At 41.5% G+C, this 17,966-nt stretch overlaps 1 protein-coding gene across 1 annotated transcript in view; it reads right to left on the reverse strand.

Annotated features, from left to right (window-relative positions):
• SGK1 (serum/glucocorticoid regulated kinase 1) overlaps positions 1 to 17,966 on the reverse strand; it is a 107,758-nt gene that overhangs the window by 53,724 nt on the left and 36,068 nt on the right. The window contains exon 2 of the mRNA XM_070733555.1: positions 693 to 908. Within this exon, the coding sequence (XP_070589656.1) occupies positions 693 to 908 (216 nt within the window). The remainder of the gene's footprint in view (positions 1 to 692; positions 909 to 17,966) is intronic.

Raw genomic sequence — 17,966 nt, forward strand, 5'->3', positions numbered from 1 at the left:
TATACTAAGCTACCACCCATGAACAGAAAGGTAGGGTGTATAAACCAAATAATTAAATCAGACAAATATATGAGCATTTTGTAAGGTGAGAAATCTAAGTACAGCCACCGATTGTTAACATTGTTTGCGGGACCGCCTTCCGCCATATGAATCCCAGCGACCAGTTAGGTCCCACAGAGTTGGCCTTCTCCAGGTCCCACCAACCAGACAATGTCGCTTGGGGTGGGCCAAGGGGAAGAGCCTTCTCTGTGGGAGCCCCAGCCCTCTGGAATCATCTCCCCCCAGAGATTCACACTGCCCCCATCCTCCTCGCCTTCCGCAAGAGTCTTAAGACTCACTTATGTCACCAAGCTTGGGGCAATTAGATCTAGACTCCCTGGTGATGTATGGCCACGATTTGAATTTGTTTGATTGATTTTTAATATATTGGGCTTTTTAGTTTACTTAATTAGATTTGTCTCTGTATTCACTGTTTCATATTGTATGCTATGAGCCGCCCTGAGTCTTCAGAGAGGGGTGGCATACAAATCTAATTAATAATAATAATAATAATAATAATAATAATAATAATAATAACAACAACAACAGCAGCAGCAGCAACAACAAACAACAACAACAACAACAACAACAACAACAATAATAATAATAATAATAACAACAACAACAACATGCAAAGAAAGAGGCCTGCTTACATTGCAGCTTCGGGGTCCTTCCCAGCAACAGGATTCGGAGTCCTGTGGGACGATCCCTTTTGGAAACGTGTGATCACTGAAGCACATCTGGCAAAACGGGACTTCAATGTCAGTCTCCCCCTGAGATATGTGCATCACAGTGGCGCCCGGATATTTGAGGCTGCTCGTCTGATGTTTTTCCATGCTAACCATGGGGCTCTTGATCCATCTTCGTACCTGTAAATATAAAACAGGACCTGTAAATATGAAGTCTGTAAAGATAATACTTTTCTTGGGAATTTTCTACTCTTGCTCTAATTTTTCCTCATGGAAATTGAACAGTCACAGCGAACAAGATTGGGATGTAACCTTCAAAGAAAATAATAACAGCTTTATAGGTTTGGTGTGATACATTTTGGAAGTACCTCTTTGGTTTTTTTGGCTCAGTGGATTTCATTTTATTCTGCTCATAGCTGGACTGTCATGCTGATTTACCTTCTCATTACTTTCTGTTATATGGAACGGAGCATAATGGAAATATGTTGGCGGGATTTGAAAGAGTCAATTTTGAGGTTCCAGTGAAGCCCTCCCCCCATCCATATCGGCGAGGATTTAAGTCTCATGAATCCCAGCCAGCAGGATTGCTGGCTAAGGTGGTTGAGGATAGTAGAAATTGTGTTAGCCACAGAGACAAGCACATTGTAGAGAATTGTCTTCAGTTCTTTATCTTTTTCCCTTCTATCTCCAACTGTCTCTGGCTTGAAGATATTCTGGAATGCTATTCTTAACTTTTTTAAAAACAATATCATATCAGAAAGATATTTTCTCCACACCCCCCCTCTGTGTGTGTGTGTGTGTGTGTGTGTGTGTGTGTTTCTTTATGCCCTACACATCCCTTAGTCCAGTGTTTCCCAACCTTGGCAACTTGAAGATATTTGGACTTTAACTCCCAGAATTCTCCAGCCAGCATTTGCTGGCTGGGGAATTCTGGGAGTTGAAGTCCAAATATCTTCAAGTTGCCAAGGTTGGGAAACACTGCCTTAGTCAATGTTCACCCCATGACCTGGTTTCAATCTACTAAGTGTTTTATTTTTCCATAGAAAAGACATCCAATGATTCATTCTCAAGACACCGAGGTGATGTGCATAGCCGAGCTGAGTTGTTTATTAAGTGTGCATTATTATTTATGCAGGTTTTTAAAACTGAAGCCACTGGTGGGGGACGAAGGAAGAAGAGAGCAAGACCATGCTGTGGAGAGCAGGGGTTAAACCCTTGTTGAAAGGGAAGATAAATATTTATTGCTCTTCTCCCAGAAGACAAGCCTGCAGTTAGATGTATCTGTACACGGGGATGGATCTTAAACTGTACTACTCGGTTGCTAAGCTGAGGAGGAAAGCACTTGATGACTAATTAATTACAGTAACACAAGATGGTTTGACCAATTCCCCATGCAACTTCCTGTACCACACACGGTGTCACTCAGCAAAGCAATTGGGATGGCTTTTGTTTATATGTACGGGAATACAGCCAGGCTTGTGCCCTGAATGAAGCAATTAACCATTTCATGAATCATTCTGTGTATTGTACAAACCCTGAGAGTAAACCTGGCATTCGGTTGCCAAGGAGGCACGGTAAACAGCTACTTACAAAATACAGACTCAAGTGGTGACTGATGAGTTACTCAAATCACATTTATAGGGCTATGGTTTTTTTTTTTAAATCACATAAACAAACCTTTCTATGGACACAAAACAAATAAAGAGCATGCCTGTCATTTTTCCAAGCTTTCTATGTTTGTATTTCCCCCTCGGGAGTCCCAAGTGTCTGCTGATTAGTTTAAAACTGGGTATCTTTGATATTTCTTTGAGACCTCTGTTCTTCTCAATCCTTCAGAATCTCAGAGCATTTGCAGATGGGTGCATGATTGATCTTGTCTATGTTTTCTAATATAGCACAGACATTACTTTCTTTTTTTTACTTCTCTCTCTCTCTCTCTCTTTCTTTCTTTCCTTCCCTTTCTCTTTCATTCTTCCTTTCCCTTTCTTTCTCTTTCTCTTTCTCTTTCCCTTCCTTCCTTCCTTTTATTTTGCTAATTGTTGCAGAGTCATCTTCTAGGACAGTGTTTCCCAACCTTTTTTGAGCCGCGGCACATTATTCACATTTAGAAAATCCTGGGGAACATTGAGGGGGGGGGGCTAAGAAAAAGTTTGGACAAAAAAAATCTCTCTCTTCCTCCCTTTCGCTCTATTTCTCTCTCCCTATTTCTCTCTCTCCCTTCCTTCCTCTTTCTTTCCCCCTCTCTCTCCATCTCTTTGTTTCTCCCTTCCTTCCTCTCTCTTTTGCCCTCCTTCTCTCTCCCTCCTTCCCCCTCTTTCTCCCTCTCTTTCTCTCTCCCACTCTTGCTATCTTTCTCTCTCTTTCTCTCCCCCCTCTCTCCCTCTCTTTCTCTCTTTCCCTCTCTTGCTATCTCTTTCTCTCCCCCCTCTCTCCCTCTTGCTATCTCTTTCTCTCCCCCCTCTTTCCCACTCTCTTTCTCCCTCTCCCTCTCTTGCTATCTCTTTCTCTCCCTCTCTCTTTCTCTCTCCCTCTCTTGCTATCTCTTTCTCTCTCTCCCTCTCTTGCTATCTCTTTCTCTCCCCCTCTCTCCCACTCTCTTTCTCTCTCCCTCTCTTGCTATCTCTTTCTCTCTCTTTCTCTCTCTCCCTCTCTTGCTATCTCTTTCTCTCCCCCCTCTCTCCCTCTCTCTCCCTCTCCCTCTCTTTCTCTCTCTTTCTCTCCCCCCTCTTTCCCTCTCTCTTTCTCTCTTGCTATCTCTTTCTCTCCCCCCCTCTCTCCCTCTCTCTTTCTCTCAGCAGCCGCATTGGGCAGTAGCCGTGGGGCGGTGGCAAGGTCGTCAGGCGGAGCTCCGGAACTGAGGCACAGAAGGCGACTAGATGTGTTGCTAGACGCTGTACATGCTGGCGTTGCGCTGGGCATGGAAGTGGGGCTGGAGCCTCCGTCCCGGCCCAGACAGCAGGCAAGTACCAGCCACGCAATTCTAGCATGTCCAGCCGCCGCCCTCCGTGCCTTTGTTCCGGAGCTCCGCCTCACAGCTGACCACTCTGCCGCTGCCCCACGGCTACTACCCGCTGCGGCTGCGGCTGCCATCACCCTCCCACTGCGCGCCGCCCTTCCGCTGCCGCTACCCTCCCACCAGGCCCCAAAGCTCACCTGCTGCCACCGCCAGGGAGGCTCCAGCCGGGCGGGGCGCTGCAGTTGCCGGAAAACTTGGAAGGCGCTAAGAAGGAAGCTCACTTCCGTTCTCACAACTTTTTGCTCTTCGCAAAAAGTTTCGAGACCGAAGCTGAGCTGCTTTCTTCGCGGCACACCTGACCATGTCTCGCGGCACACCAGTGTGCCACGGCACACCGGTTGGGAAACACTGTTCTAGGATATGCTAATGTCAATGTAATTCTTTCTTTCTCACACTCACTTATGCTGAATCCAGGAGAGAACAACAAGCAAATTAGTTTTCCAAAATGCAAAATACAAATATGCTTCTGACCTAACTTTTAATACAGGTACAATTCCTGCATTCCTTAGTAAGAAATGAGAATTTTATTAAGCTATTCCTTAAAACACTTGTGTGTGCTGTTTGCCTCCTTTGTTTCAAGCACAACAACTTGATTCAAGAAAAATTGGCAGGTTTGTGTGGCATTCCTTTTGCCAAAGGAAAATGAGTCTATGATTGCTAAGTACATTCTTAGGAGTGAAATCATAACTTTGTGCTTTGACCTATTTACCAAGGCTTGGAAGCTTGACATAAAAAGAACTCCTTGGATGAACATTCAAGCTGGAACAAAAAAAGTGTATTGTTGAGTTATGCATATCGGAGCCTGTTTGGTGTTGCAGTGATTAATAAATCTAAGTCAGACTAATTTATATCACACCCTTGATGGGGCCTGAAGGATTTTACAAGATGATTTGGAAAAGTCTGTTTCCCAGTTGCCTGGTCCTTTTCTTATTGGTTGTAAAGAGAATAAAGCCTGGAATAGACTAGCTGCTAGATTATGTGAGCCCCAATCTCCTAGGACAGTGATGGCAAACCCTTTTTGGTTCATGTGCCAAAAGGTTGTGTGTGGGTGTGCTAGCATGTGTGCACCTGCCCATATCCTTTCCCTCCCCCCATGTATACACACACACACACCCATGCTGCCCCCCCTGCCTGAAGCCTGGTACGTGAAAAAAAATCCCCAAACGGGCAAACCGGAAGTTTGGGAAAACGCACTTCCAGTTTGTCGTTGTGCTGTTTTTTGAATTCCAGAAGGTTCAGGGAAGCTTCCTTTTTAATTTTTTTTAAAAAATACTTTATTTAAACAACCAAAATACAAACAGTTAAAATACAAAGCATCAATAAACATACTTATACTGTAATCACACATGAACATAGATTAGATAGTAGCGAGAAAGAAAAAGAAAAAAGAAAAGGAAGAGGGGGAAAGAAGGGAAAATAGGGGGGAGGAACAAGGAGAGCCAATTGTTATTGTTGGCTCTAGTAGTTGAGCGAACTGTTTGTAAATATGTTGTGAATTTAATGAGTCTGATTTCCGTAGGTATAGTTGTAAGTTAAGTAGGGAGTTTGTTCGAAATAATAGTATATATTATTGCCCAATGGAAAAACCGGAAATTCTGAAAAACGCACTCCTGCTTTGCTGTTGTGCTGTTGTTGTTGTTGTTTTTGCACTCTGGAAGGTTCAGGGAAGTTTCCTGATGGCCCAGAGTGCAAAAGACAGCACAATGGGCAAACCGGAAGTTCAGAATACGCACTTCCGGTTTTCCCATTGTGCTGTTTTTTGCACTCTGGAGCTTCAGGAAGCTTCCCTGAACCTTCCAGAGTGCAAAAAACCAGCACAACAGCAAAGCAGGAGTGTGTTTTTTCTGAATTTCCGGTTTTTCCATTGGGCAATTTTTTTGCCTCTGGGACTTCAGGGAGGCTTCCCTGAAGCATCCAGAGGGTGAAACGGCCTTCCCCAAGGCCTAAAATCAGCTGGCCAGTGCGTGAATGTGTGCTGGAACTGACACAGGACAAAGTCTCACGTGCCCTCCCATATGGCTCCACGTGCCACCTGTGGCACGCGTGTCATAAGTTCGCCATCATGGTTCTAGGAGCTGGTCTCCCACAAGAGAATTCAAGGGACATTGCCAGCTTCAGATCTTGGAATGAGGAAGGTGAGAGGGGAGGTGCTGTATTTCTGGGCTATTCAAAGGCTGAAACCTGGGACTGGACTTCATATTTCCTAATTTTGTGAGGGATTTCCTATCTCAGATGAAAGCAAAGCAATAATGGATGAGAAGAACTGAGATGTACTATAAGCAGAAGCTTGAAGGGCTGATTCAAGGCAATTCTGCATTGCAGCCCAATCTTCTTGTCCCTCTTGTTGCTATCAGCTATTTCTTAAGCCAATTTCAAAAATTCAGGCTAGGTTATGGAAGGGGAGGGAATGGAGATTTTGCAGTATCCTTCCCCCAGGAGTGGGGAGGGAATAGAGATTTTGCAATATCCTTCCCCCCAGAAGTGGAGAGGGAATGGAGATTTTGCTGTATTTTTCCCCCAGGAGTGGGGAGGGAGTGGAGATTTTGCAGTATCCTTCCCCCCAGAAGTAGGGAGGGAATGGAGATTTTGCAATATCCTTCCCCCAGGAGTGGAAAGAGAATGGAGATTTTGCAGTATTTTTCCCCCAGAAGTGGGGAGGGAATGGAGATTTTGCAGTATCCTTCCCCCAGGAGTGGGGAGGGAATGGAGATTTTGCAGTATCCTTCCCCCCAGGAGTGGGGAGGGAATGGAGACTTTGCAGTATCCTTCCCTCGGGAGTGGGGAAGGAATGGAGATTTTGCAGTATCCTTCCCCCCAGGAGTGGGGAGGGAATGGAGATTTTGCAGTATCCTTCCACTGGAGTGGGGTAGGGACAGGAATTTTCCAGTATCCTTCCCCTGCCACGCCCACCAAGCCATGCCCACAGAATCAGTAGTAAAAAAATATTGGATTTCACCATTGTTCCCTCCCTCTCTTTCTCATACTTCTTATCTGCCCATTTGCCTCAGAGAAAGATTTCTGTTGATGCAGGGTGCATTTGCAAAATGAGCTGAGAGAGGGAGGAGGGTAAAACCATCTCTTTCTGCATCGTGAAAATGGAAAGTGGCCAGTATTGACAATGGGATAAAGTGCAAAGTCAAGATCTGCCCTTCACCTGGTTCAGCATGACCTGTGCTAGATATTTGAGGAATTCCTTGGCTGGAGGGTAATGCTGGCCAGTAAGAGCAGAGGGGAATGGGGTTCTGGTGACAGGCAAGAGACCTAGTATATTAGACTGATTACGTTTTCTTGCTTTCAATTCTCACACCAGCACCAAAGATCCACATCCTTCAACCCCAGGGATTTTGGCTGCTGCTATTAAATGCCAGGTAGGTCAGTATGATTCACACTCATCCACAATCAATGAAACTGGCTGAGAGAGGAATGTTACATTCTGTTATATTACCCTCTGGTTATAAAAGTCCTGTCCAGGACTTCTTGTTTCCTGAGTTTACCAGCCATTCAGGGCTTGACATTCGTCTGAAAAAACTTTCCAAAGTACTGTAGTTTTATTTTAACAACTTGTACCTTCCTAACAGACAGGAAGCAGCAGGTGAAGCTAGGCAAAATCATATCAGATATCTGTACGATTAGCACAGAGGACCCCCAAGGCTGTGTACTTTCACCACTTCTCTCTATATGCCAATAACTGCATCTCTAATGATCCATCTGTTAAACTGCTGAAGTTTGCAGATGATACAACAGTAATTGGTCTCATTTGAGACAATGATGAAATCTTTTTAAAAAAATAATAATTTTATTGAATTTTTTTAAAATGTAAGACAGACAAAACTAACAACATTTAACATATATAGGAGCTACCATTGATCCTCTTATTATAGAAGTCTTCCTAATACAGAAATAAAAAGTATTCTATTTTAGATCAATACAGAAAAGTAAACTTATCGATGAAATATCTGTTTGTATACAATACTAATATACAAAGAAAAATAAACCTAAAATTTCAAACATTTTCTATTGATTATATTCAGGAGGGTTCAGGAGGGAAGTGGAGGGAAGGTTCAGGAGGGAAGTGTTTTTAATAGGAAAGTGAACACAAGAACAAGGGGACACAATCTGAAGTTAGTTGGGGGAAAGATCAAAAGCAACATGAGAAAATATTATTTTACTGAAAGAGTAGTAGATCCTTGGAACAAACTTCCAGCAGACGTGGTAGATAAATCCACAGTAACTGAATTTAAACATGCCTGGGATAAACATATATCCATCCTAAGATAAAATACAGAAAATAGTATAAGGGCAGACTAGATGGACCATGAGGTCTTTTTCTGCCGTCAGACTTCTATGTTTCTATGTTTCTATGTTTCTATATAGTTATGATTAAATAGTTAAACTTAGTTAATAAAAATAATGTTATTCATTGAATTTCCCTGTGAGTTGTATTCAAAAATATACATTTTACTGTTTCATGCTTTGTTTTGTTATCTTCAATAATCTTTTTTTTCAAATTCCACCATTTATACACTTTTTCCCAAATTTTATAAAATTCAGATTCCACTTTATGAAATCTTATACAGACGGGAAGTTGAAGCCTCGTGGTTTGACTGGAACAATCTGGAACTGAACACACTCAAAACCATAGAAATGGTGGTAGACTTTAAGAGAAACCCTCCCATGCTTCCACCTCCTACAATACTGGACAACACAGTATCAACAGTAGAGACCTTCACATTTCTAAGTTCTATCATATCTCAAGACCTAACATCAAAGATGTCATTAAAAAAACACAACAAAGAATGTTCTTTCTGCGCCAATTCAGGAAGCTCAAACTGCCTAAGGAGCTGCTGATACAGTTCTACAGAGGGATTACTGAGTCTGTCATCTGCACCTCTATAACATTTTGGTTGAGTAAATCTAAACCCAGCAAGCTAGACACAGACTTCAGAGGATAATCAGAAGTGCAGAAAAAAACAATTACTCTCAATCTGCTTTCCACTGAGGACCTTTATACTGCAGGAGTAAAAAAGAGGGTGGTGAAAATGTTTACTGACCTCTCGCATCCTGGACATAAATCCTTTCAACTCCTACCCTCAAAATGACACTATAGTGCACTGCACACCAAGACAAGTAGACACAAGAACAGTTTTTTCCTGAACTCCATTTCTCTGCTAAACAGATAATTCCCTCATCACTATCAAACTATTCACAAAGACTGCATTACTATAACTATTAGCCTTCTCGTTGTTCTTATCACCCATCTCCTCCCATTTATGACTGTATATGATTTATACCTTATGAATTTTATTAATGTTGATTGTTCTGATTGCATATTTTTACCCTATGACAATAATTAAGTGTTGTACCTCACAATTCTTGACAAATGTATCTTTTCTTTTATGTACACTGAGACCATATGCACCAAAGACAAATTCCTTGCATGTCCAATCACAATTGGCCAATAAAGAATTCTATTCTGTTCTGTTCTCTTCTGTTCCATTCCATTCCATTCCATTCCAGTGTATATTTGGCTTTCCCAAATATGCCCATGTTACACCAACACTCCGCAGTCTGCATTGGTTGCCGATCAGTTTTTGGTCACAATTCAAAGTGTTGGTTATGACCTATAAAGCCCTTCATGGCACCGGACCAGATTATCTCAGGGACCGTCTTCTGCTGCACAAATCCCAGTGACCAGTTAGGTCCCACAGAGTGGGCCTTCTCCAGGTCCTGTCAACTTAACAATGTCGTTTGGCAGGACCCAGGGGAAGAGCCTTCTCTGTGGTGGCCCCGGCCCTTTGGAACCAACTCCCCCAGAGATTAGAATTGCCACCACCCTCCTTGCCTTTCGCAAGCTTCTTAAAACCCACCTCTGCCGTCAGGCATGGGGGAACTGAGATATTATTTCCTCCTAGGCTTTACAATTTACACATGGTATGTTTGTATGTATGTTTGGTTTTATAATAAGGTTTTTTTTAGTTGTTTAGTATTGGATTGTTACATGCTGTTTTTTATCACTGTTGTTAGCCGCCCCGAGTCTGCGGAGAGGGGTGGCATACAAATCCAATAAATAAATAAATAAATAATAAATAAATTGAGGCAGAGTTACTCTAGAGCTCCTGCTTTCCCTCCCTGTACAGTTCAGTGAATGGTCCTGCTTCCCATATTCACTTCCTCTGGTTCTTCCTGTGAATTCCCAAAACCTGTTGCCCATTCTATCACACGTTTTTTACCAGCTGCTCTAACTCTCTAGAACCAACAGAGATCTGTCAGCTTTGTTCCTCTTGGCTGGTGAAGTCCTTCCTCTTCTGCCTGGCACAGGAAGAGGGTTTGCTTTGAATGAAGGTGGGGCTTGTGGGCAAAAATTACATTTGCCTTTTCCCGTTTTTAAATCTTTTTTTTTTTTGAATTTGTCATTTTATAAGTACCTGGAGGGGGAAGTTGGGTTGTTATTTTGTTTTATGTTGATGGTGCTAACTGCCCCTTAAGTCTTTTTCAGGAATGTGTGGCATAAGAGCAGTGAAAATGATATGAAATAGTTACTTGCCCTGTTCCTTTGCTTTTGGATTCTAAAGATATGCTTTATTTGGAATTAAAACTTGTCAGATGTAGCCTAAGAAGCCACGTCAAGCCAAAAACAATACAGGCACGAGGATGCTTTTTGCTCCAGGACAATTATTTCCAGTAAAGTCTTAACTTTGTTCCTGGCTAATTATAAAATGACCCAGAAACTTAATTTAAACGAACTTTAAATTCATTTAAAGTTCCTATTATAAGCATAAGGAAAATTGGAATATGATTACTAATCAAGTGGGAAAAGAATCAACCATTGGAAGCAAATTGGGGCTTTTGTAAGTCAGTAAAACATTAATTTCTTCTACTTGCTATCATTGGGCAATTCTTTTTTTAAAAATTAGATTTATTGGATTTATATGTCGCCCTTCTCCGCAGACTCGGGGCAGCTCACAACAATGGTAACAAACAGTACATAGTAACAAATCTAATATTTAGCAATCTAAATTACAGTTTTAGGTTAAAAAATCCAAAAAAACCCCCCCAATATATAAAAAACAAGCAAGCACACAATCGAATCATACACAAAAACTACATGGGCAAGGGGGAGATGTTTCACTTTCCCCATGCCTGATGGCAGAGGTGGGTTTTAAGGAGTTTATGAAAGGCAAGGAGGGTGGGGGCAATCCTAATCTCTGGGGGGAGCTGGTTCCAGAGGGTCGGAGCCACCACAGAGAAGGCTCTTCCCTTGGGTCCCACCAGATGACATTGTTTAGTCGATGGGACCCGGAGAAGGCCAACTCTGTGGGACCTAACTGGTCGCTGGGATTCGTGCGGCAGAAGGCGGTCTCGCAGATATCCTAGGACCAGCACTTACCCCTAAGTAACTATCTTGAGATACTACAAGTAGATAACTTGCAATCCTAACTCTTAATGTGCTACAAGCATAATAATCTCACCTGCACTAGGTGACAAACAGCCAGTGAAGGGCTACCAAAAATTTTACTACCACACTGTGGCCATGGCTTATGCAGGACGCCCTGCATTTGCTTTCAACATCTTTCAATGCAAATTGGGTGCTCTGGGGTGGAGCTCCATTTTCGCTACCCCACTGCGTTCCCCCCACCCCGATCCGGGCAGCAGCCCAACCCTGCAAACACCCATCCTTTCTTTTATTGCAACTGGATAATTTAAGGAAGCGTACATGAATGGAGAAGCTGATAATTTCTTAGAAATGAGCGTAAATGCTTTCCTGTTAGTTCCAAACTCTGAAGAAACAGAGATTTAGATTTATTTATTTATTTATTTATTTATTTATTTATTTAGTCCAATACACAATGAGAGTTTTAGTGGGTATATATATATTCAGCCGCCCCGAGTCTACAGAGAGGGGCGGCATACAAATTTAATAAATAAATAAATAAATAAATAAATAAATAAATAAATAAATAAATAAATATACACACATAGTAAAATACTTGATGACGGTTATAGAGGAGATGCTCATAGTAAAATATATCTAACACAGAATAGAAAAGAATATATAGTAATAGAACATATCAATGAAAGAATAGAAGAAGAGATATAGGAATAGAAGAAAGGTATAGGAGATATAGGAGAGCAATAGGACGGGGGACGGAAGGCACTCTAGTGCACTTGTACTCGCCCCTTACTGACCTCTTAGGAATCTGGATAGGTCAACCGTGGATAATCCAAGGGTAAAGTGTTGGGGGTTTGGGGATGACACTATGGAGTCCGGTAATGAGTTCCACGCTTCGACAACTCGGTTACTGAAGTCATATTTTTTACAGTCAAGTTTGAAGCAGTTAATATTAAATTTAAATCTGTTGTGTGCTCTTGTGTTGTTGTGGTTGAAGCTGAAGTAGTCGCCAACAGGCAGGATGTTGCAGCACATGATCTTGTGGGCAATACTTAGATTTTGTTTAAGGCATCTTACTTCTAGGTTTCCTAGGCCCAGGATTGAAAGTCTAGTCTTGTACGGTATTCTATTTTGAGTGGAGGAATGATTTCTCTACTTTACTGCTGGAATCAAGGAAACCTGACTTGATTGTGTTTGGTTAGGCATACTCTAAGTTCAGTGTTCGGCCAAGACTTATGTGGTTTGTTAGCTTAGCAGAAGTAGTTTAAGTTTCAGCTCTGAGAGCCGCTTCAAATGAACCCCGCAACCCAGAGAAAGTTTTAAAGGTCATTTAAGCCGAGGCTGGATTTTGCCAAAAGCTCCTGGAAACAGAGCAGACCTTCAAAGCTCTTGCATTTACGATCATCTGCACTCAGTAAACTTCTCGGCAGTTCTGTCAGTTGGCAGACACGAAATCTATCGTGTACTAAGGCTATGTTAAACAATTTAACGAAACACATGCCTATTATCATTGGAACATGCAATGGAAAAAAGGGATAACATATCGCTGACACTTATCCAAAAACATTTGCAATGTAGCCATAGAGCTGCAATGAAAGGGGTTCTGATTGGCCTTTTCCTGTTGCATCAGTGCTATCAGCAAACTATCAGTATAGTGCTGTATACTTTATTGATTAGTCAGTTGAACGTATCAAGGAGAAGATTATTCCAGCCATATTTGAAAGCGCATTTCTGCTACTTAGTGCATTACCTTTTTAAGGGGAAAATGTGCTGTCTATGTTGAGTTTGATGAGCCATACTATAAAAATGAGTTGGCTGACTGATTTTAATATATATGGGATTTTTAGTAGTAATTTTAATTAATTAGATTTGTTGTCGTGCTGTTTTTTGTAGTCTGTAAGCTGTAGCCACTTTGCAAATTCCATACCCACAGAGCAGTATTGGGTTGCTAGCCAGAACATGCCACATTGCGTTCTGATAGTGAAAATGGAGCTGCCCGCACAGCTTTGTGCACTCCAATGAGAAGTTGCTTCTGTGCATTTACAGGAAGAAAAATCTCACGAGAGGATGTGCACATGAGAGTTCGGCATTTTTTTCTTCCGCACATGCGCAGAAGCAAAAAAAAAAGTCATCCAAATCTTGCATGCGCAAGATTTTCATTAGATTTTGCTTCCTGCATATTATTATTATTATTATTATTATTATTATTATTATTATTATTATTATTATTATTATTATCATTATCATTATCATTATTATTAATTAGATTTGTATGCCACCCCTCTCCGAGGACTTGGAGCAGCTATAAAACCCACATTAGTTTTTGGGAAGGAAAATAACAAAAAAGCTGATTGGTGGGTTTCTCGGAATAACCCCAATCAGCTGTTCCCAGAGGTGACTTTAGCAATAAGTTCATTGGTTGTGAGTATGTATGCTGTATGATTCAATTACCAGTCTAATCAAATACCGTACAGAGGCCATAGTCTCATCCTTGAATTTGCTATGGGTCAAACTGTGCAAATTGAAATGGTCATATACCTAAATTCCATATCTGGAGGCACCTGATCAACCAAGAGTAGCAGCAATATGTATTGTACAGGGGACCCAGATTCTGAATTTCTTTCACACACTATTTTTAAAGACAACTAATTCACTGAATACTGTTCTAAGTGAAAGTACACCAATAATAATGCATTTAATCTCACTAATGAGAGTTAGGAGGTCTACTTCTCCAAATACTGTAGCTGCTGTGGTATACTGAATTTAGATGGTATAATTAGGTTTAAGGAGCCCCCTGTGGAAACCTTTATTGTGTTATAAAGCCCACTGGGTAATCATGGGCCAAATTTTCATTTTTTTCAGTTATATATGTGTTGGGCAGCTGTACAAAACTATTTAACAGACAAACATTTGTCCTAAATAAAATGAAGGCAAAATAAGCACATCCTATGTTGACCTCCACATTCATTTTAGACTGCAGGTTACTATGTCCTGCTTCAGTCTTAGCTCTGCTGAAGTCTGTATCTAAAGCAGCTTTTATTTTAAATTGTCCTGCAATAGATGTAACCTGTGTTGCTTTTCCTGCTATGAATGTGTGTCACTAGTTTCTAAAGTTTCTTTTGGTGAATAACGTCCACAGCATGATGACAAGCTGTGCAGTAGGCATGAGACTGAAATGGTACATCATATCACAGAGAGCAAATAGGAAGTTGTTTAAGATTTCATTTTGGCCCTGATACATCCTCATGTTATCCTTCTGGGTCAATGTTTGAAAATAAAATGGCTCAAGTTTCCTTCACATTTAAATTATTCTATCCAAGGAAGAGATTATAATTATATGATAGTATGTTCATGGGTACACCGTGATGTGATTATCTAATGGAGTGGAGATGTTTGGTTTTTTTCCAAAAATAACTTCCTGATATTTTTAGGTTTATTTGCATTTCTCTCTTCCCAGAAGTATATTCAAAGGATATAATCAGTTATGGGAAGTGTAGAAGTCCTAGGTAGGAATAATGTGTACTATGAGCAATCTTCATTTAATTATAGGAATTGTATATGTCGCTTGTTACTTCAATATTGGCTGAAGGCAATTCTGTTGGCACCTTTGAAACATTTAAATATGTCAAAGGGTTAAATAAGATTCAGGAGGGAAGTGTTTTTAATAGGAAAGTGAACACAAGAACAAGGGGACACAATCTGAAGTTAGTTGGGGGAAAGATCAAAAGCAACGTGAGAAAATATTATTTTACTGAAAGAGTAGTAGATCCTTGGAACAAACTTCCAACAGACGTGGTTGGTAAATCCACAGTAACTGAATTTAAACATGCCTGGTATCAACATATATCCATCCTAAGATAAAAATACAGGAAATAGTATAAGGGCAGACTAGATGGATCATGAGGTCTATTTCTGCCGTCAGTCTTCTATGTTTCTATCTTATCTGAACATACAGAAATAATTGTCAATAGCTATATTACTTTCAGGCTGGTAATATTACTAGGATATTAATTTTATTACACATACATACTGCATATGCATACATAGACAATGTAGGTGTGTGGTGGCCTTTGGCAGCTATTAAAGCTGGAATATTTTATAGACTAATATAACTTGTCTTTTCTCCAGGAGCAAAAGGTGGCATATATAGCACTGCCTGTTGAAATGCACCAGCTCAGCCATGGTTGATGATCCTTAATAACTTTCTTTTGGATGAGGGAATAAGTGAGTTAATATGGGAGAATGGGACCAACATCTTGGTATTGCTAGCATAGCTGAGTAGTTGATTCCAAAGTGATTACAGTACAACAGTTGTATGTAGATTCCCTGGTACAGAGCAATGGTATGGAATCATTGTCAGTTATTATAAGATAAGACGGAGTGGCTGTGGGTTTTGCCTCCCAAGGACAATTCCATCTGTCCGTCCATCACCCTGGGGGGGGAGTCACTAACCCCCCCAGAGAGGGTTCGCAACTTGGGCGTCCTCCTCGATCCACAGCTCACATTAGAGAAACATCTTTCAGCTGTGGCGAGGGGGGCGTTTGCCCAGGTTCGCCTGGTGCACCAGTTGTGGCCATATTTGGACCGGGAGTCACTACTCACAGTCACTCATGCCCTCATCACCTCGAGGCTCGACTACTGTAATGCTCTCTACATGGGGCTACCTTTGAAAAGTGTTCGGAAACTTCAGATCGTGCAGAATGCAGCTGCAAGAGCAATCATGGGCTTTCCTAAATATGCCCATGTCACACCAACACTCCGCAGTCTGCATTGGTTGCCGATCAGTTTCCGGTCACAATTCAAAGTGTTGGTTATGACCTATAAAGCCCTTCATGGCACCGGACCAGAATATCTCCGGGACCGCCTTCTGCCGCACGAATCCCAGCGACCAGTTAGGTCCCACAGAGTTGGCCTTCTCTGGGTCCCGTCAACTAAACAATGTCGTTTGGCGGGACCCAGGGGAAGAGCCTTCTCTGTGGCGGCACCGACCCTTTGGAATCAACTCCCCCCAGATATCAGAGTTGCCCCCACCCTCCTAGCCTTTCGTAAGCTCCTTAAAACCCACCTCTGTCGTCAGGCATGGGGGAATTGACATGTTCCTTCCCCCCTAGGCTTATAAAATTTATGTATGGTATGCTAGTGTGTATGATTGGTTTTAACTTGTGGTGTTTTAAAATTAATTTAAATATTGGATTTGTTTACATTGTATGGCGATTGCTGTGAGCCGCCCCGAGTCTGCGGAGAGGGGCGGCATACAAATCTGATTAATAAATAATAAATAAATAAATATTATGAAGGCTTACATGAAGCCACTGTCTTAATAAAGAAAGGAGGTAACAGACTAGACCTAGACACTCTGTTCAAAGCATTTGCAATTGTTCTTGTTTTGCATGTTAGATTCCCATTTGCGGATCTCCATGTATCCATGCAAAACAATTTACAGAGCCAGTGGGCTCTTTCTCATAGATGCATTAATAGACATTGCTCCAGTTTTGAGCCAGCAAAACAGCATGATAGCATAAATCCTTAATCAATCAAGCCCTCTTCTACCTTAGATCAGGCCAGAAACTGGTATCATTCATTCAGATTTATTATAAGAACTAATTGGTACATTCCCTCAGTTTTGTTTTCTCACTTAATAGCAGTAATGGGGGGGGGGGGGAGGCGGACGCAGTGGAGTGTAATAAGTTTCTGCACTATTTATTGAATACTTAATAGTTTTCAATTGTCCTTCTTTCTCTAGTACCTTACTATGATCCTTAATTACTTTTAAAATAAGAAATAATTAAACACTTTTAATCATTTTAATCATTATCTAGAACTGAACTTTTATAGCAATTAAAGAAAATTGAGCTACTTACCTAATCTGTTATCATACTGAATCTTGTGTGTTCAGTGCAGAACCTTAAAATGTTACTGTGCTTCTCAACAAATAATGCTGTCTATCCTTTGTCCTTTTTGTGGCTATTCAAATAAGGTGACTTAATCAACTGAAAAAGAGTCCAAGCACTTACCTGAAAACTTATCTTGGTTGGTAAGCCACTCCCACCCAGTCACATGACCTTTAAGCCACCCTGGTCACATGATTGTCAAGCTGCTCCCACCTGGCCACATGGCTGACAAACTACTCCTACCCAGTCACATGACCATCAAGTCACATCCACAAAATAAACCATGCCAACAGTGTGGCAGTACAAATTTTGGCAGCCCACCATTGCTTAATAGTACAGTTTGGTGGCAAAAGCAGGCAGCAATATGCCCTTAATGTGTGGTGGAGTGCTCTTACCAAGAATAGGTGGGTGCCTAGAATAGAGGGTTTAGCCATTTTGCAAGTTGTCTGTGATAGATGGGAGGCATGGAAGTACTCCACACTCATGACTGACAAACAGGTAGTGGAGTTGTTAGAAGCACTGGATGTAGAACAGGGGTGTCAAACTGGCAACCAGCAGGCCAGATGCATCACACACAAGTCATGCCCACCCCAGTTCTGTGAATAGGAAAACTGTCATGAAACATCACGTGATTGCAACATGACGCAGCGAGTTTGACACCCACGGTATAGAAGATGACCAGCTTGAACCTGAGTGGGGTCAAATGCATCATCATTCTCAAGTTCCTTTGCACCCACAAGAAATCATAGTCGAGCTTACCCCGACTCTTACCTACCACATATTGGCTTTGACTGTGAGTAGGTCAGATTCTTGTAGAGAGCATAAGTTTGCAATAAGCTTTTATATACATATATTTAACTGGCTGGACTTCCTGATTTCCCCATGCTTAACAGTAGGTACTTCCTGCTACTTGCCTCCAGTATCTGTCAATCAACTAAACT

The sequence above is a fragment of the Erythrolamprus reginae genome, chromosome 1 (genome assembly GCF_031021105.1).
Source record: "Erythrolamprus reginae isolate rEryReg1 chromosome 1, rEryReg1.hap1, whole genome shotgun sequence".
NCBI lineage: Eukaryota > Metazoa > Chordata > Lepidosauria > Squamata > Dipsadidae > Erythrolamprus > Erythrolamprus reginae.